The sequence below is a fragment of the Schistocerca cancellata genome, chromosome 2, assembly GCF_023864275.1.
Source record: "Schistocerca cancellata isolate TAMUIC-IGC-003103 chromosome 2, iqSchCanc2.1, whole genome shotgun sequence".
Taxonomy (NCBI): Eukaryota; Metazoa; Arthropoda; class Insecta; order Orthoptera; family Acrididae; genus Schistocerca; species Schistocerca cancellata.
In genome coordinates, this window is record NC_064627.1 from 8,167,162 (window position 1) to 8,188,383 (window position 21,222).

Sequence of the window (21,222 nt, forward strand, 5' to 3'; positions counted from 1 at the left end):
CCTGGTGTGTCCGCTGTGCCGTGCGTGTGATCATTGCTTGTACAGCCCTCTCGCAGTGTCCGGAGCAAGTATGGTGGGTCTGACACACCGGTGTCAATGTGTTCTTTTTTCCATTTCCAGGAGTGTATTTACTGTGGGAAGGATTGCCCGTCTTCAGTACGTGAGACCGTGGTGCAGCAGGAAGCATATTTGAATCATTAGCCTCATTACATTTACATTTCATAGACGCCGATTGGGAAGACGATCGAATCGTTGCACGAAAATGCCCCACGATTGCCAGTGTCTCCGACGGTGCGCTCTTTCCAACTGGGGGCCCCCTTCACGAGGGCACGCAGCTGCCTTAAGTGACTGTTCACACCTCTCGAACACCTGACAGAGGGACCAATTGGCAGTTTGGGAAGGTTGCAGCCCAGGCAATAACCCCTCCCTGGGCCCGGTCTGTACCAGGGGGCACACGCAAACCCTACCTGTCGACCCGGGGCTGGGAATTACACATTACTCAGTCACTTGTTGCGCGTCAGACACGTAGGCCGGCCTTCAGGAGCACACAGGGAGGAAGAAGAAAAAGGGGAACCTCAAACACCGAAGTGGAGGAATGAGAGGAGAAGGGAAATGGATAAAGGAAAAGGGAGCAAAAAACAAAGGTGAAACTGTTGTTATATCAGCGACAGAAACTGCAGAACATTCCCAATAACACCCCAGACATGTTCCCCAAGGGAGGGGAAAAAGAATAACAAGAGGATTGACATGCAGCACAGAAGAGAAAAAATGCTGAAAAGGCTGGGGCCCTGTGATAGCCGAGCACGAACCCGCCAGAGTGGCGAACCCCTTGGGGGAGAAAGAGAAGGTGAACTGATGAAACTGATGGCCTGCACCAAGGTTAGGTGTAACCGGGGAAGGTTTAGGAGAGTAGGACTGGAAGAAGGACATTAGCATGATAAGTATGGTAGGCAACTGAGAGGCGACTTCTCACAGAAGACGGTAGAAGCTGTTCTTATGGAGATAAGAAATGGTAATGTAATTGGTTCCCATTTGTAAAGATCTCTCCAAACTGAATGAGTATAAAGAGACTCACCTGCATAGTGCTGATTTATGACAGAGATGTTTCTGGACATGCTTGGCACAACAGATGTCTAAGAGTTGCAGTTAGCAATAATAGGTTATGATTACCTCGCATCATGTAGTTCCTTGAATGTGATAGAACCAACTATTTGCAAAAGAAATGTAAGAAACCTATATGTGGTTGTTTAGTAAAATTATGAAGCATAAATATGATTATATCATTTAGAAGAAAGAGACAACATATACACAGTGAATGTAAAGTCAAAAAGTAGAATAACCTTGTTAACTTGTCTTCATATCTGTACTTAGGGGTATAGCAACAATAATGTAGTTACCTGTAGACTGATGAAAGGGGAAACAGTACTCAATAACTCTTAACAAAACTAAAGTAATCTAAGTAGAGGGTCTCCACAAATTTCATGATTACGTTATGCATTACACGTGGTACAAAATGAAACAAACTCAATGAAATGAGAATTTAAAACTAACATAGACTAAATAGATAGGGAGCATACATAATTAAGAACAAGATAACAAAGGATATGTATTATTAAAGAAATTGCACCAACATTTTTCTTTTGAAAGAGTAGTGGGTATGCACTACAGAATATTCAAACTAAAGGAGGTTATTATCTTTGTGGGGAAATGAAGAATTCCTAGATTTAACTGAAAGGAAGACAGTGTGAGGTACATTGTAAAACAGATTTAAATGAAAAATAACAAGCAGAGAAGAAAAATTGTGCCCCTCCCCCAAAGTATCCCCTCTCCCCTCCCCTGAAGGAATAAACTGTTTACTATAAGAAACAACTTGAAGTGGCAGCTGTTGCAATGCTGGGCAGCCCACGAGTCACACATATCTACATTAATGAAGCTGAACACCATTCCCCTGTCTACTTGACATTCAACTGGTTGTCCATCCACTAGCAATGTACGCAAAATACAGAAGGGTGATACACGAAAGAGGGTCACTTCGCAGCCTGCCCCAGAGTCCAACTTGCCAACTGTCACAAATGGTGGCCAAATGTCCAGAAGGAGAGCAATGTCGAGAACTCTAAAAATGCCACGGTCAGGAATTACGATGGCACGATCGTCTCGAACCTACTGAGTTCGACGCAGGTGAAAAGTCAGCTCGGTGATGTCACTGTACCGGAATCGTCAACTGCATCAACAAACGCTGCCACCACCGTAAGCTTGTGAAGTGCCACAACCGAGGCAATATAGGCTAAAAAAAGGTTGGACAAGGTCAACACCACAGTTTGGACTTAAGGATCAGATGTTAATGAAACAATCACATCCCAAACTAGCGAATCTGCATATGAGTTAGCACATTTGGGACACTTAAAACAACACACTACAAGGTCAACACCACAGTTTGGACTTAAGGATCAGATGTTAATGAGACAATCACATCCCAAACTAGCGAATCTGCATATGAGTTAGCACATTTGGGACACTTAAAACAACACACTACTGCATAAGCTACCAACAAATTTCGCCAGGCCCAGGGAAGGGCTTCAAATCTTTCCCAACTCCATGTAACCCAGCATTTCTGGACAATAATAAGACAGTTCTGTCAATTAGACTGACAATACAGTGCAGCAAGAACTGGTGCACATAATTATCTCGTCTTTCTGCAGGGTCAACAAAACCAGCAAACACCCTCAGTTGCGGGGAAGAGAGTTTCACAGCCAGTGCACAGCCCATCACCTGAATGCTTGTTTAGCAATGCCTGTATCTGCTCATGCTGCTTCTGCTGCTGCTCCTTCTCTCCCTGGTGTGTGTTTGATCTACTTTTCTGTTTTAACCTATCCCTCTTTCCAACACAAGCTAGGAACTAATAGTTGTGAAAGTTAGGGTAGTTTCTTGTATTTTTATTAAGAATTTCACCTCCTAAATGCAATTAGTTTCTGCTAGCAATTTCACCTTCTAATTTTGCAATTTTCCCCTTTTCATTCATTGATGTATGTAGCATGGGACAAATTATTGCTTAAACACCTTGTTTGTCCCCCCATGAACCATGGACCTTGCCGCTGGTGGGGAGGCTTGCGTGCCTCAGCGATACAGATGGCCGTACCATAGGTGCAACCACAACGGAGGGGTATCTGTTGAGAGGCCAGACAAACATGTGGTTCCTGAAGAGGGGCAGCAGCCTTTTCAGTAGTTGCAGGGGCAACAGTCTGGATGATTGACTGATCTGGCCTTGTAACATTAACCAAAACGGCCTTGCTGTGCTGGTACTGCGAACGGCTGAAAGCAAGGGGAAACTACAGCCGTAATTTTTCCCGAGGACATGCAGCTCTACTGTATGATTAAATGATGATGGCGTCCTCTTGGGTAAAATATTCCGGAGGTAAAATAGTCCCCCATTCGGATCTCCGGGCGGGGACTACTCAGGAGGACGTCGTTATCAGGAGAAAGAAAACTGGCGTTCTACGGATCGGAGCGTGGAATGTCAGATCCCTTAATCGGGCAGGTAGGTTAGAAAATTTAAAAAGGGAAATGGATAGGTTAAAGTTAGATATAGTGGGAATTAGTGAAGTTCGGTGGCAGGAGGAACAAGACTTTTGGTCAGGTGATTACAGGGTTATAAATACAAAATCAAATAAGGGTAATGCAGGAGTAGGTTTAATAATGAATAAAAAAATAGGAGTGCGGGTTAGCTACTACAAACAGCATAGTGAACGCATTATTGTCGCCAAGATAGACACAAAGCCCATGCCTACTACAGTAGTACAAGTTTATATGCCAACTACCTCTGCAGATGATGAAGAAATAAATGAAATGTATGACGAGATAAAAGAAATTATTCAGGTAGTGAAAGGAGACGAAAATTTAATAGTCATGGGTGACTGGAATTCGTCAGTAGGAAAAGGGAGAGAAGGAAACATAGTAGGTGAATATGGATTAGGGGGAAGGAATGAAAGAGGAAGCCGCCTTGTAGAATTTTGCACAGAGCATAACTTAATCATAGCCAACACTTGGTTCAAGAATCATAAAAGAAGGTTGTATACCTGGAAGAATCCTGGAGATACTAGTAGGTATCAGATAGATTATATAATGGTAAGACAGAGATTTAGGAACCAGGTTTTAAATTGTAAGACATTTCCTGGGGCAGACGTGGATTCTGACCACAATCTATTGGTTATGAACTGCAGATTGAAACTGAAGAAACTGCAAAAAGGTGGGAATTTAAGGAGATGGGACCTGGATAAACTGAAAGAACCAGAGGTTGTAGAGAGTTTCAGGGAGAGCATAAGGGAACAATTGACAGGAATGGGGGAAAGAAATACAGTAGAAGAAGAATGGGTAGCTCTGAGGGATGAAGTAGTGAAGGCAGCAGAGGATCAACTAGGTAAAAAGACGAGGGCTAATAGAAATCCTTGGGTAACAGAAGAAATATTGAATTTAATTGATGAAAGGAGAAAATACAAAAATGCAGTAAATGAAGCAGGCAAAAAGGAATACAGACGTCTCAAAAATGATATCGACAGGAAGTGCAAAATGGCTAAGCAGGGATGGCTAGAGGACAAATGTAAGGATGTAGAGGCTTGTCTCACTAGGGGTAAGATAGATACGGCCTACAGGAAAATTAAAGAGACCTTTGGAGAGAAGAGAACCACTTGTATGAATATCAAGAGCTCAGATGGCAACCCAGTTCTAAGCAAAGAAGGGAAGGCAGAAAGGTGGAAGGAGTATATAGAGGGTTTATACAAGGGCGATGTACTTGAGGACAATATTATGGAAATGGAAGAGGATGTAGATGAAGACGAAATGGGAGATAAGATACTGCGTGAAGAGTTTGACAGAGCACTGAAAGACCTGAGTCGAAACAAGGCCCCGGGAGTAGACAACATTCCATTTGAACTACTGATGGCCTCGGGAGAGCCAGTCATGACAAAACTCTACCATCTGGTGAGCACGATGTATGAGACAGGCGAAATACCCTCAGACTTCAAGAAGAATATAATAATTCCAATCCCAAAGAAAGCAGGTGTTGGCAGATGTGAAAATTACCGAACTATCAGTTTAATAAGTCACAGCTGGAAAATACTAACGCGAATTCTTTACAGACGAATGGAAAAACTGGTAGAAGCCGACCTCGGGGAAGATCAGTTTGGATTCTGTAGAAATGTTGGAACACGTGAGGCAATACTGACCTTACGACTTATCTTAGAAGAAAGATTAAGAAAAGGCAAACCTACGTATCTAGCATTTGTAGACTTAGAGAAAGCTTTTGACAATGTTAACTGGAATACTCTCTTTCAAATTCTGAAGGTGGCAGGGGTAAAATACAGGGAGCGAAAGGCTATTTACAGTTTGTACAGAAACCAGATGGCAGTTATAAGAGTCGAGGGACATGAAAGGGAAGCAGTGGTTGGGAAAGGAGTAAGACAGGGTTGTAGCCTCTCCCCGATGTTATTCAATCTGTATATTGAGCAAGCAGTAAAGGAAACAAAAGAAAAATTCGGAGTAGGTATTAAAATTCATGGAGAAGAAGTAAAAACTTTGAGGTTCGCCGATGACATTGTAATTCTGTCAGAGACAGCAAAGGACTTGGAAGAGCAGTTGAACGGAATGGACAGTGTCTTGAAAGGAGGATATAAGATGAACATCAACAAAAGCAAAACGAGGATAATGGAATGTAGTCAAATTAAGTCGGGTGATGCTGAGGGAATTAGATTAGGAAATGAGACACTTAAAGTAGTAAAGGAGTTTTGCTATTTAGGGAGTAAAATAACCGATGATGGTCGAAGTAGAGAGGATATAAAATGTAGACTGGCAATGGCAAGGAAAGCGTTTCTCAAGAAGAGGAATTTGTTAACATCGAGTATAGATTTAAGTGTCAGGAAGTCGTTTCTGAAAGTATTTGTATGGAGTGTAGCCATGTATGGAAGTGAAACATGGACGATAACTAGTTTGGACAAGAAGAGAATAGAAGCTTTCGAAATGTGGTGCTACAGAAGAATGCTGAAGATAAGGTGGGTAGATCACGTAACTAATGAGGAGGTATTGAATAGGATTGGGGAGAAGAGAAGTTTGTGGCACAACTTGACTAGAAGAAGGGATCGGTTGGTAGGACATGTTTTGAGGCATCAAGGGATCACAAATTTAGCATTGGAGGGCAGTGTGGAGGGTAAAAATCGTAGAGGGAGACCAAGAGATGAATACAATAAGCAGATTCAGAAGGATGTAGGTTGCAGTAGATACTGGGAGATGAAGAAGCTTGCACAGGATAGAGTAGCATGGAGAGCTGCATCAAACCAGTCTCAGGACTGAAGACCACAACAACAACAACCTTGTTTGTGCTGTAGTTCATCAAATCTCATCCTCACAATGCCCACAGGAATAAGATATATAAAATATTTCTAGATTCGTCATTTAAAGTTGGTTATGTAACTTTCAAAGTATGTTTTCATGGGATAGTTTGCATTTGCATTTGTCTTCAAGCATCTGCTAGTTTAGTTCTTTCAGGACTTTCATGATACTCTCCCATGGGTTGAACAAACCTGTGACCATTGCTGCCCTTCTCTGTATCCACTCAATACTACCTGTTAGTTCTATCTGGTATGCGTTCTACATAATTGAGCAATATTCTACAATATTCTAGGATGGATTGCATAAATGTTTAGTATGCAGACACCTTTGTAGACTGGCTGAGATTCCCTAGTATTCTATCAATGAACCGCAGTCTGACAGAGACTATGTCACGATTCCATTTCAGGTCCCTACAAAGTGTTATACCCAGGTATTTGTGTCAATGGACTAATTCCAACTGTGATTCACTGATATTACAGTCACAGGAAACTACCTTTCTTGCCCCCCCTCCCCTCGCCTCCTTTCCTGAAGTGCCCAATTTTGCTTTTCTGAATATTTAATTCTTTGCACCACTTTGACACCTTATCAAAATCTGACTGAATATTTGTGCAGCTGCTTTCAGAAGCTGCTTTATTACAGATAACTGCATTGTCTGTGAAAACTCTCAGGTAGCTATTACTATTGTCCACAAGGTCATTAACTTACAGCATTAATATCGAGGGTTGCAACTACACTTTCCACGGACGCACCCCTAAAGTTACTTCTACATGTGTCGATAGCTGTCCTTCTGATATATCTTAATGTATCCTCCCTGCCGAGAAATCTCGATCCGTTCATAAATTTCACTTGATACCCCATACGATTGGAATTTTGATAATAAGTGTAGATATGGCACTAAGTCAAATGATTTATGGAAATCAAGGCATACTGCAAACACACGACTACCACGATCTGTGTCTTTCGCTATGTCATTGAAAAAATTGCAAGAGGGCTTCATGTGATGTATGTTTTGGAATCTGTTCTAGTTGGCATGGAGGAAGTCACCAAACAGGGGCATTGCTAAGAGTTTTGCCACCCTAGGAGAGAACTGAAAATGATGCCTCCCCCTTCCCTCAACCACCACCATCAACAACCAGCAGCACAACAATCAAAATCTCTAATTACACTTTTCATTGAAAATCTCTAATTATACTTTTCATTGAAAATCTCTAATTATACTTTTCATCATTAAACTAAGATGACAAGATGTCCTCATTTTCTGAGGAAAGTCCTCAATTCTCATGCTTTGTCCTCAATTCAGTTAGAACTGAATGAAGACAACAAACATCCCCAGTTTCTTATTTTTTGTGCTCAATTTTTAAACAATACAGATAATGTGTTTAAGAAAACACAACGTAGTTCTTGTCACATGCTGAGAGTCTGAGATACTCAGAGACAGACTTACAGACAGACACCAACTCATTTTTATATCTGAATATGATGAACTGGATTTACCTTTTACTCCTTTTACACATGCTGAAAGAGAAGTACAAAACCTAACTTGTGAATATGTGATCGATTATCCACAGGAAACAACAGTAGAATTAAAAACATCGATAGAACCACTCAGTACAACTGGCACTTGACAAATGATCTGCAGAGACACAGACAAATTGAGGGACTGAGGGGGGGTACGATATCAGGTCGCAACATAATCGCGAGCCAGTGCACGTGCCCCACTCCGGCACTTGACAGAGATGACTTGATTCACATTCGTTTTTGTTTTGTACTCAGTAGTAGCTGCTTTAGTTTTGAAGTAGATAGAAACAATGTGTTTACTTTTGTCAAAGTAAGTGAAGATTGATTAAGTAACTGTTCCATATGTTTTTGAAAACAATTCAGTGTTGCAATTTTTCCTCTTTTTTTCCATTGTTTCTGCTTATTTGCTCAATGGTTTTGCTATATGATCTTTTTTTTTTTTTAAAAAAAAAAAGCTCCTAAAATTTTGCCACCTAGTTTTGCCTTATGGTAAAAATGGCCCTGCATTCTGTTTGACATACCTCATTATGTTTAACATCAGAATATACTCTAAGATTCTACAAGAAATGGGTGTCGATACTGAACAGTAGTTCTGTGGATAACTTCTGCTGCCCTTTCTTCCAACTGCTGGGCACAGTTTTGTGTTCAAGGGATCTTCGGTAGGATTTAACTAATTCACAAATGCGGTATAGAATCTGATCAGGATTCCATTTGTTCAGTTTTAACAATTTCACCTGTTTCTCAAAGCCCCTAATAGTAATAACTATTTCACACATCTTTTCAGTAAGAGAATTAAATTGAGGCAATAATCCTGGGTTTTCCTTTCTAAAGTGGTTAGTTGAGCATTTTAGTTTTTGCTTTGCTACATCTATAAACCAACTTCACAAGTCACTGTATGGTGTATGGTGGAGTGTACCTCATACCACTACTAGTAATTTCCTTTCCTGTTCCACTTGCAAAGAGAGCGGGGGGACACTGATGGGCAATATGCCTACATATGAGCCTTAATTTACCTGATGTCATCTTCATGGTTCTTCCACGAAGTGTATATTGGCAGCAGTAGAATCATTTTGCAGTCAGCTTCAAATGACAGTTCCCTAAATTTTCTCAACAGTCTTCCACAAAAAGAATGTCATCTTCCCTCCAGTGATTCCCATTTGCATTCACGACGCACATCAGTAACATTCACCTGATGATCGAACTTACCGGTAACAAATTTAGCAGCACACTACTGAGTTCCAGCGATGTCTCCCTTTAATTGACCTGGTGGTGGCGATACCAAACAGTCAAGCAGTAATCAAAAATGGGTCACACTAGGTTCTAGATGTGGTCTCCTTTACTGATGAACCACACCTTCCAAAAATTCACCCAATAAACTAAAGTCAACCACTCGCCTTTGCTGCTACCATCCTTATGTGCTCGTTCCATTTCATATTATACCTATAAAGTGACTGAATTGTATTTGAACATCACGGGATTGTTTGTCTTGCTCATCCACACCAACTTGCATTTTCAACATTCAGGAGCTAGCTGCCTTTCATCACAACAACTAAAAATAGTCACCTTGTACCCTCCTACTGTCTCTCAACAACAACACCTTCCCTTATACCACAGCATCATCACCAAACAGCTGCAGATTGTTGCTCACCCTGTCCATCAATTTCAGTTCTTGTCTCATCTGTGAGACACTAACTTTGGTACCACTAACAGCCTTTACATACTATCGGTATTTCTTTAGGTTTTGTGAAATATCTTTCGACAATATTCTGCTATGACAGTCTTTGTAGAATTCGTGAATTGCTCTGTTGACAACCAAATGCATTTAATTCAACATCTCTCCATCTGTAGCCCTGTGCTTTGTTTTGCACCTATTATTCGGCAGTCTCTTTTTCTTTAGAAATTTCTTTACGGTGGCTGTATACCATGCTGGGTCCCTACTTTTATGAACTGTTCTAGTAGATACATATCTCTTCAGTGCATGGATAACTATTCCTTTCAACTTGAGCCATAGTTTCTCTACGTGCTCCAGTCCTGATCTAAAAGTTTCAGGTTCCTCACTGACATACAATACTACTCTTCTTCATCTAGTTTACTAATATATCTTTCTCTGTAGTTTGGTAATCATTTCTGCTACAACTGCCTCATAGGTCACTGATAGCAGTTTTTGATGAGTACATCATAAGAAAAGGTAAGGTCTCTTTGTTGCCATTAGATACAACACATTTCCATCATGAGTGGCATTCCAAACCGTCTGTTCTCGGTGGTTTTCAGGGAAGGCATATAGTAATATTTCACAGGATATCTTTTCATGCCTACCACTTACAAAACTGCAATTATCCCAATTGATTATTGGACGGTTAACATCTCCTCCAATAAATGCACTGTGATTGGGAATTTCTGCACTAGTGAACTGAGGCTTTCAATCACATCAAGAGTCGAGTCTGGTGGTCGATAGAAAAATCTCTCTATAATTTTATGCCCGCTCGTAATACTCAGTCTTGTCCAAACAATCTTGCACGCTGCTTCAATTTCTGTCTCAGTAGATTTGAGTTACTTGTCTTCTATGACAAATACACTATCTCTTTTTCCCATTTGCCTATTGTTAAATATATACTTAAATTTTCCCCAAAAATCTCAATACTGTCAACTTTAATTTTTAATCAGATTTCTGTTCACTGCTTTTTACGAATGCTTCAAGCTCAAGCACTTTGTTGTGAATATTTCAGCAGTTAACTGCATGGATTTTTAATACTTTAACCTGTGCGGGACAGTTCTTTGGATATTACACTGATCCTTCCGGGCCTCCTATTGTTATCATTATGTGGACTGGATGGATAATCACCTGGATCACGAAATCTTTTTGTGCACACTACACACAGTCAGCTACCTGAGTAGCAGCCTCTGATGTGTAGTAAACACCTAACCCACCTAGGGGGACCCTCAAGTTCTCAACCCAATGTTGCAAGTCCAGGAAGTCGCAGCCTAGTTCATCGTGGAACATTATCAGTCTCTGATTCGAGCCTTCCAGTTGACTCAGAATCAAGAGGGTCACAATCACTTCTGGGAACAATGCTGCAAATTGTGAGCTTTGTTTGAACTCTGTGAGCAAGGCTTGTATTCCTCTGCTAGTTGCTGGAATGATCCAAATATGACCTTTGATCCCAGACAACAGGCACAGTTTGCTCCAAAGTGTGCCAAATCTTGCAGTTGGTTGCATCCTGACCTCTCAATAGCTGCCAGAATAGTCTCTTCAACAAGCTGAATGAGGCTGCCAGTCACATGCACTGAGTGCCTGAGTGCACATGGAATTCCTTTCCATCCATTGCTGCCATTTATCTAGGGGGGGGGGGGGGTCTCATTATTCACCATATGTCTGAATTGCTGATGATTAATAGACAACTACCCTTTGGTTTCTGCCTCTCCTTGACATGAGACTCAGCATGTTTCCCAACAGATAAAGTGAGTCACAGTGGCTCAGTTTCAGATTCAGTGGAAGAGAGCACATTTAAGTTCTTGGTTTGGGGGGGATGGGTGTAACATCCACAGCTGACAGCTACTGCTGTGTATGTACGACTATCTGTCAAACTTTCAGTTTAAGGCATGAGAGTCATATGTGCAGAGTGTATTGTATAGCTTCCTAATTTAGTATTATAAATTAAATTAGTTTTATAATATGACTGTATGAATGTTATATGTATTATCATATATTTATTATTTTAGCTTTATCTTTCTGTATCCATTACCTAATACCTAAACTCACTTGTGTTATCTAAGGCACAAAACGCTATTGTAGGTATGTGGTCCAATAACACTACAATACAGAACAATATTTGCTGAAGCCTTGGTCACCTGCAGGTCATGTAAGACTGATACATTCAAAACTATGTACCCCAAACTTGCCTCTGCAAGCCTCAGTACAAAAGGCATCATACAACAAAAATAATATGTACCAGAAACCTCATTAAAAACTTCACCAACATTAAAATGTGGTAAATTATGATGTCTCCATATACACTGTTATGAGAATATAACCATCTTTATACTGTAATTGAGCTTATGGACAAAGCCCATTGTATAAGAAAATACTGAATGGCTAATAAAGATTATTATTCTTATATTCTTAAGACTTTCAATGCCACCAATACTCTCAATAGCTTCTCAGCGAACAATAGCCATGTTAAGCTACCCCACACTATGGCTAAATTTATAATCCTTTATAAGGAAAAATTCAAAATACTAAATGGAAAAACACAAGGACCATCCAGGACAGCATGGGAAGCAAAGCTTTTCACCTTATTTTTCTCCTGGGCCCTAGTACTGATTTTAGTATTATCAATCATTGTGTAAACAGTAGCACATGAACGCCGAACATGCTCAAAATGACCCATCTCTCTGAGTCATTCAAAGCAGTTGCCTGTGCAGCAACCCAATCAAGAATGGCAGCACAACTGAAGACAGCCACGGTTATATGCTAAGTGAACAAAAGTGTCCAAACATCTGGCTGAAAATGACTTACAAGTTTGTGGTGCCCTTCATCAGTAATGCTCGAATTCAGTATGGTGTTGTTCCACCCTTAGCTTTGATGATAGCTTCCACTCTCGCAGGCATACATTCAGTCAGGTGCTGGAAGGTTTCTTGGGAAATGGCAGCCCGTTCTTCATGGAGTGCTACAATGAGAAGAGGTATCAATGTCGGTCAGTGAGGTCTGGCATGAAGTCGGCAAACCAAAACATCCCAAAGATTTTCTACAGGATTCTGTGCAGGCCAGTCCATTACAGGGATATTATTGTCATGTAACCACACCACCACAGGCTGTGCATTATGAACAGATGCTCGATCATGTTAAAAGATGCAGTCGCCCTCCCTGAATTGCTCTTCAACAGTGGGATGCAAGAAGGTGCTTAAAACATCTATGTAGGCCTGTGATTTGATAGTTCCACGCAAAACAACAAGGGGTGCAAACCCCTCCATGAAAAACACGATCACACCATAACATCACCGCCTCTGAATTTTACTGTTGGCACTACACATGCTGGCAGATGACATTCACTGGGCATCCCATACCCTGTCATTGTGTACCATGATTCATCACTCCATACAACATTTATCACCTGTTCAATTGTCCAATGTTTACATTCCTTACACCAAGTGATTTGCCGTTTGGCATTTACTGGCATGATGTGTGGATTACGAGCATCCGCTTGACCATGAATCTGAGTTTTCTCACCTTCCGCCTAGCTGTCATAGTACCTGCAGTGGATCCTGATGCAGTTTGGAATTCCTGTGAGGTGGTCTGGATAAATGTCTGCATATTACACATTGTGACCATCTTCAACTGTTGGCTATCTCTATCTGTCAACAGAAGAGGTCGGCCTGTACGCTTTTGTGCTGTACATGTCCCTTCACGTTTCCGCTTCACTATCACATCAGAAACAGTGGACCTAGGGATGTTTAGGAGTGTGAAAATCTTACATACAGACATACGTCATAAGTGACATCCAATCACCTGACCACATTCAAAGTCTGTGAGTTCCACGGAGCAGCCCATTCTGCTCTTTCACTACGTCTAATGACTACTGAGGTCGCTGATATGGAGTACCTGGCAGCAGGTGGCAGCACACTGCACCTAATATGAAAAACATATGTTTTTCGGGGTGTCAGGATACGTTTGATCACACAGTGTATATGCTCGGTATTATCAAAACCACAAGCTTATCAGCAGCGGAAACTGTATGGCAGTAGGTGGCAGCACAATACACCTAATATGAAAAACATTTGTTTTTGGGGGTATCAGGATACTTTTGATCACATAGTGTATATACTCGGTATTATCAAAACTGCAAACTTATCAGCAGCGGAAACTGTATGCCCTGAAATCTGACCACAAGTATGCAAACTACACTACTATATGGCCCAGAGTTGCACATGCACAAATCATGGGCTGCGACTCATAAATGCACAGGGGTGCCTCACACAAAGGGCTTCCCAGGGTGCTCCTGAGAGCTACAATGCCAAGAATCACTTCTCTGTCTTGGTCATCTGCAGTTCATGTACGACTGATAAATTCAAAACTAAAGAATGTCTGGCTGCTGAGGCCAGACTGCCTGGCCTCAAGGCCAAGGACAGTGGTAATGTGTGTGTGAGTTGTGCTTGTGTGAATAAGTGTCTGTTTTCTACTTCAGAAGAAAGCCCTCTTGGCCAAAAGCCAAAATGTATAGCAGTCTTCTGATTGTGCCTGTCTGCAACTCAATGTCTCCTTTATATGGCGAGTAGCAGTCTACCCTTTTCACAATATTGTTGTTATTCCATCCTGGACTTTGCTTAGTTCTCATAGCACACAGATAAATGTGATTCTGGGATAAAATTGGTGTACTCATTTCAACATTAAGGAACATGTGGCAGATAAACTACAACTAAAGTATTTAGCTCAAGAGCAGAAACAGCAACTCTTCCAAAGCACCATATTTTCTGCTAATTTGATTACTTTCATTTCAATCTTAGAATACACAAATAGTCTACCGTAGCTGAATGACACAGAACTGGACATACAAGGTGCGACAATAAAGTAATGAGACTGATTTTCTTTGCAAGATGTGGCAACCCTGCAGGGTTGCATAGGCACAATATTTTTGACCTTGGTCTATAAGCTGCTTCTAGTCCAAGCAGCACATCGATGCAACTGCTCAGTCGTGAGTTGTGCAGTAATAAGTTAACACGTGTTTGTGTCTCTCGTCATGGAAATGGAACCGCATAATATTGCACAACGGCATGCCATTTCTTTTTGCATTAAACTGGGTGAAAATGTGATGACAACTTACGGTAAGCTTCAGAAGACTTTTGGAGAGGAGGTTATGTCACGAGCTCAAGTTTTTCATTTGTATAAAATGTTTAGTGAAGGCAGAACAAATGTTGAAGACTAAGACTAAGACCATCAACCTTATAGACGGATGTCAACTTGGCCAGGGCGTGTGAACTCGTACGATCTGATCGAAGATTATCCATGAAAATGATTGCAGAAGAACTGAACATCAATCGAGAAACGGTTTGGCTAATAATAACTAAAGATGTTGGTATGAGAAAGATTTGTGCAAAAATGGTCCCCAAAAATCTCACACCACAACAGCAAGAAACACGGAAAAATGTGGCAGCCGATCTGTTATTGCAAACGGAAATCAACGCAGAATTGCTGAGCCGTGTTATCACCGATGATGAAAGTTGGTTTTTTCAGTGTGATCCAGAGACAAAATGCCAAAGTTCGCAATGGTGCCCAAAGGGATCACCCAGGCTAAAAAAAAGCTCACGTGTCAAAGTCAAAAGTGAAATTCATGCTTGTGTGCGTCATTGATTCCTAGGGAATTGTTCATAAAGAGTGGGTGCCTCCTGGACAAACAGTTAACCAATATTACTACAAAGAAATTTTACAAAGACTTCGTAAAAGAGTTCACAGTCAGGAGGGTGAATTCTAGTGACATGAATTGTGACAAGTTCATAAATTTCTTTAACCATTTTTCTTAATGTGCTATGAACAGAACATTGGATGTTGCCAGTGTATGCAGCTCTTCAACAGACACATTTTTTATCTACACATTTGTACCTGTTGCTCTTCCATGCGTTCCTGTTCTGCAAGCTCAGTGTCTTCTTGTTGCTGTTCCAAATAGGCTAAGCTGCGAAACCGTACCACATAGTCTGTATAGAGGTCGCGCAGCACTGCCTCTAAGTGTTCAAACTCCTCCATGAAAGCAGGTCTGTAGTGAACAGAACAGTAATGTTGGTAACAGTCGGATAAGAAAAGAACAAACACGGTAGCAAGCAATATAAGTAGCTGATAAATGTCACCCCATAGCGGAAATCTTGTCATTCACAAGAGGAATGATCAGGCAGGAGACATTAAATAAATCCACAAGATATGAGAGGTACACTTATCAGCCACTGCTGACAATTATCACAGAGAAATAGACTTCTCCCGCATTGCTACTTAGCCACCGCATTATATGATTCTTGGCAGTATAAAGGTTATTATCCTCCACTAATCAGTACTCCACAGTTACATAAAATTGTCAGAACAGTGGAGAAACAGTGCACAAAATACAAGCAGCCTACAAGACTGAGACAACCTAATAAATAGGGTACTGTGAATCACAGCCTGTTGCTAAAGACACATCACAGACTATGATGGTGATGACAAAGCCATTGCATTTCTAGGATTCAACAATCAATAAATCATGGCAACCCTTCTCTGTCAAAAATCAGGATACAGTTTTTACATCTCTCTAGACCACACTCCCTAAAGAAGAGAAGAGCCAGCCTTCACAAAACAATGATTAATGTGAAATTAACATTGCAGAGTGAAGGTCCAGAAATAAGATGGCCTGGGGAACTTGCAGGGGCTGGACACAACATCAAATAAAACGTGACGTAATAAAGCAAATTTGGTCTGTAACATCTGATCGTTTGCTGCAACACATAAAAGGAATAAGGAAATCTAAAACTTTTTGGTAATTGCCTATGACATAGAGCAGGAAAATGGAGATTTCCATGTACTGAGTAATAATTAAAAAATTTATTTTACCAGCCACCTTTTCTAAAACTTACCTGAATACACGGTTTCTGGGTTTGCAAATCCTCTTTGTCAATCTAACAAACAACTGGCATGGTGAGTAAGCATCAGCATAGAGCACTAAGCATATAATTCATAAGAAGATAATTTAGTTAATACATAATAATTAGGAACCCTCAAAAAGAGACTAAGCATCAGCATAAAGCACTAACATATAATTCATAAGAAGGTAATTTAGTTAATACATAATAATTAGTAACCCTCAAAAGGTATCATGATCCATAATTGCCTGCAGTTGTCAACTCCTTTGTTTATTTTTAGTACAGTTGTACAATTTCAGTTTAAGGCAATTTAAATTACACTAAAAGCAAATTATGACATGGTGTATATGTGGAAAAGGAAAAAAAATTCAGAGATTTTTCACAAATTTCCTGATTAACTGTGAGTTTAATAAAATAAACATTATAAAGCATTAAAACCCTGATATTCATTTATAAACACCCTGTATAAATACGAATTCCACCAAACACAGCACGTTAGTTTCCAAAGCACTGAAATCAAGAAGGTGATGTGTTTCTGTAACCAATTGTAGCTCATGTTACATTATCTCACCAGCCAATGACAGCAGATGTTCAGAGCATAAGACACTTGATGTAGTCAGCCAATACTAATATAATGGATAAGTAGCACAAACACACAAATAGGAAAAGTTCACAGTTTAAATTAATATACATATAGTATAGCTACAAGAAAAGTTATGGTTTCATACACAATATTGGTCTTTTTTAGCATCTGTCACCCCTTTAAGATCTAACAAACACAAAAGTGCTGGTAAAGTTTGAAATAAGCATCAATGGCTGGTCTTCTGGGCCCAAAATTTTTCTATGTGGCTGGTCCTCAAAGTGTTATGGTTTGAATGAGAGTCAAAGACTCTATGATCTAAGAAATTCATTTCACCGTCTCATATGTAACATAATTCATCTTGTGTAAAAGGAAATTTGCTTTGAAAGCAATGCTTCTTAAACCATTCACAAATTTTCCCCTGACCTGTTAGAAAGAGGTTCATTTGAGCAATTGCCAGAGAGTGCCAGAAGACAGGCGCATGAGCATGTGCAGCTATGATGATGTAAGAAATGCACACTTGGTGTTTACTCTGCTCGTACACCTTTCATTGCATTTCTGTTTGGAATTTCGTAAGTAGATGGACATCACACGACCATGGGTAGCAGTGTTATGAAGCATTTCCAATTAATTTTACATCCACACAGCACTGCAAAAAGCTAATAAGATGGAATACAAATTTCTTTCAACAAAAAAAAAAAAAAAAAAAAAAAAAGTTGTTTGTATACACCTGAACTAAGAACAGTAAGGTTTTCATGACTTTATCAAACTGTATAAAAATTAACAAGATTACTAGTGAAACCTAGAAACTGTATAACTGGTAGTTTATATTCTACTCCAGGAGTGTTGTTGTATTGTATTTGGCAACTCGGTCGAATCCTTTCAGCCATTTCATTGGGTTCACCAGCATCAATGGAAAACACTTGATTGCTGCCTGATGTGCTGGCTTGGAATCAATTGGTGCCCCGAATGTATGAATTCTGGCTCCTGCCCAAGTAGTCAAGGGCTTTTACTTTGGTTAACTGGAGCCACTGTGGTATAAAAGTTTTGAAGTACCCAGCATCTCCACCAAACAACACTGAGTTGTAACCTCCAAGTCCAAATCCGAAAGCTGGATCAGTGAAGTAACACACTTTGCAGTGAAGGCACAATTATTAAGAAAACCAAGGTACAACCAGAAGATAACTGGTCTCCCGGACTGAGAATGAAGTTATTTATACAGACAAAGAATATTCCAGAGATACAAATATTATAAATATAAGACATTTCAAGAATCTACCAGAAATGAAAAATAACATATAATGGCTAGTGGTCAGGTTTGAACAAGCAACCTACAGCATACCAACCAGTGACACTAGCCACTATGCCACACTGATGGCTCCACAACTCGTGACATTGCTCTCTCTCCTGGGAAAACTGACCCACAGTTTCAGAAGTCCTCATGCGAGGCAACTAACAGAACACTGGAACTACATCTTGCCACTGCCCCTCTATATGGCAGCATTGGTGGAACCTCACATTTTGGTTGTTATGTTACATCCTCTTCACTGTGATGACAGTAGCTTAGTGTCATCAACAAATAATTGTGCTCAGCTACCATTCCAGACAATGCAGGGAAGGAAGCTACTACTGAACTGTCAATGCAAAGTAACTGGAGCCAGGAACAATGTCACCAAATAATAGCCATTCTGCTCTCCATTTTCAGAGCCAAGTGGCTCGTGAGAAGACAAATACAAACACTGGGGACCATCCACCAACTAGCCAGCATTGACACAGAGTCTCCAGCTGAATGACAGATACTCTGGGAGGATGCTGCAAGTTGACATCATCAAACCTTCAGAGAGTCTTTGGTCCTATTCTGTAGTCCTCGTGAAGAATAAGGAGAACACATGCTATTTCTGCATTGACTACCAACGAATAAATAAAATAAAAAAATAAAAAAGATGTTCGTCCACTGCCGAGCACTGACGACACCTCGGACTGCTCGAAAGGAGCAAAGTATTTTTCTACAATGGACATGAAAGCAGGCTACTGCCAAATCACGAAAACAGGCTACTGCCAAATCGAGGTTGATCTGCTGACCAGAGAAAGATGGGTTTCATAACTCCTGATGGCCACTATGATCTCAAAATTACATCATCTAGACTATGTAAAGCTTTATCCATCTTTGAACATATGATGGACAACCTGCTTTGACACATTTGACTTTGCTGTCTGGATGATACAAGTGTTTTTTCTCCCCAAATACATTTGAAGAACATCTAAGCAACATGATAACCAAGTTGAAGTGTGTTTAGACTGCAGGTCTCCACCTGAAGCCAAAGAAGTGCCTCTTCATCACCCAAGAAATAAGAACCTTGAGGCATCTAGTAAATAGTGATGAAGTCAGTCCTGATCAAGAGAAAATAAGAGCGTAAGAGGACACTAAATAAGCGCAGTCATAGATTTTTCGACTCCTCAGAAAATTCACGACGTGAAAAGTTTCCTCATACTATGGCGTTCTGTACCCAGGCACACCCCTTACAAGAACTGCTGTGAAGAGGTCAATTTTCCCAGAATGAGGCATAAGAAATATTTTTCCTTGTCCTTAAATATGTGTTAACATCTTCTCCACTTCTAGTATTGTATGACAAGAATGTCTAGGCAGAACTTCACACCACTGCTAGCTGTTTTGGGATAGGAGTACTTCTATGAGGGGCAGTCAAATGAAAACCAAATACCTGCCACAACAGGGCCATAGGATGGTTCCATTCAAAACTAATCACTACACGTGCTAAGAATTTGTCCCACCGGGAGACGAGGTGACGAATTCCCGTTTCGTAGAATTCGGTGGGCCGCCGACGGATCGACAACTGCACCTACTCTCGTACTTCGTCATTTCTTCCAAAGTCCACGCATGCCTTTCCTCAGGTCACCCGAGATGTGAAAATCACACGGTGAAAGAACCGGGCTGTACGGAGAATGTTTCAGTGTTATCTAACCGATCACTGAAGCACAGTCTTCATCCCGTCGGCAGTGTGCCGAACACGGGAAATGTGCGACACTCCTGGAACCGGTAAAGGCCTCGAAAAATGAGGAATCGACCTACGGAGGATTCCAACTGATAATGGAACACTGTATAAGAGGAACTACGATGCAGCGGGGCAGAAATTGTCGAGGGTCATCTCAGCTAATTTCTAGTCAGTGATCCTGAAGTATTTTCGTAATGCTTACTTTTCATAATGTTCCATAATAGTCTAAACTGAATCAGACACAGGTATCACTGAAATGCCAGTGATGGAACCACATGCCAGAGTTATATCCAGGGCATCTGATACCAATCCTGTTTGCAGTGCCACTCCACCAAATTAGAATCAATTTCTTCAGGAAGTTCCTGAAGTTTGCAACCTGAATTGAAGGATAATATCCTCACTGACTACCTCACCAACTACACTGTCACCGAAGCTGGTCCAGCTGTCGAAGCTCTGGAAATTGCAAAGTTCCTAGAAGTAGATGTAGTTTTAAGGTATGTTGTGTTGTGATCTCTGATTGTGGATAAGTTTTCCAGTAGACTCTAGTGTCACACTCTGATATTGACTACAGGATGACAACTGCCTATTAGCCACAGACGAACTGCCGCACTGAACACTTTAATAAGATGCTGGCAGATGTGCTCTTAATGTAATCTGATGTCGTGCAGAGGTACTGGGATACAATACTTCCCATTCTGTCATTTACTCACAACACAACAAACCGAGACGCTACAGTCTTCACACCGTTCTTTCTGCTCCCCAGTCACGAGGCTAGAATGACAGTGGTTAGGCCATTCCTGTTTCAACCAGGTGATACTCAAGATGACTACTACTTGCACCAGAGAAGCGAGGCAGCTGGCTCGCATACAGGACCGGGACATCCGGGAGAAAGGCCGAGAGAACTATCGTGCCGAGCTCTGGCTGGTGAGAAATACAGTACGGACCTTAGAGTGCAGGTGGTTGACGGATTACACAAAACATTTGCAAGGGCGAGGGATCCACTGCCTGTGCAGAAAGCGGGATTACTGGAAAAGTTACTAAAGCAATGCTTTGTGACATATCGTATTCTATGTTGCTTGTCGGAAGGTTGAGGATGAACCTTTCGTTGAGAAAACGAAAGTGCAGAGAGACACACCA

General features: G+C 40.9%; 1 protein-coding gene across 3 annotated transcripts in view; it reads right to left on the reverse strand.

Moving 5' to 3' along the window:
* LOC126161296 (clusterin-associated protein 1) overlaps nt 1-21,222 on the reverse strand; it is a 161,791-nt gene that overhangs the window by 59,053 nt on the left and 81,516 nt on the right. For all 3 annotated transcript variants that reach the window (XM_049917039.1, XM_049917038.1, XM_049917037.1), the window contains exon 6: nt 15,491-15,641. In XM_049917039.1, the coding sequence (XP_049772996.1) occupies nt 15,491-15,641 (151 nt within the window). The remainder of the gene's footprint in view (nt 1-15,490; nt 15,642-21,222) is intronic.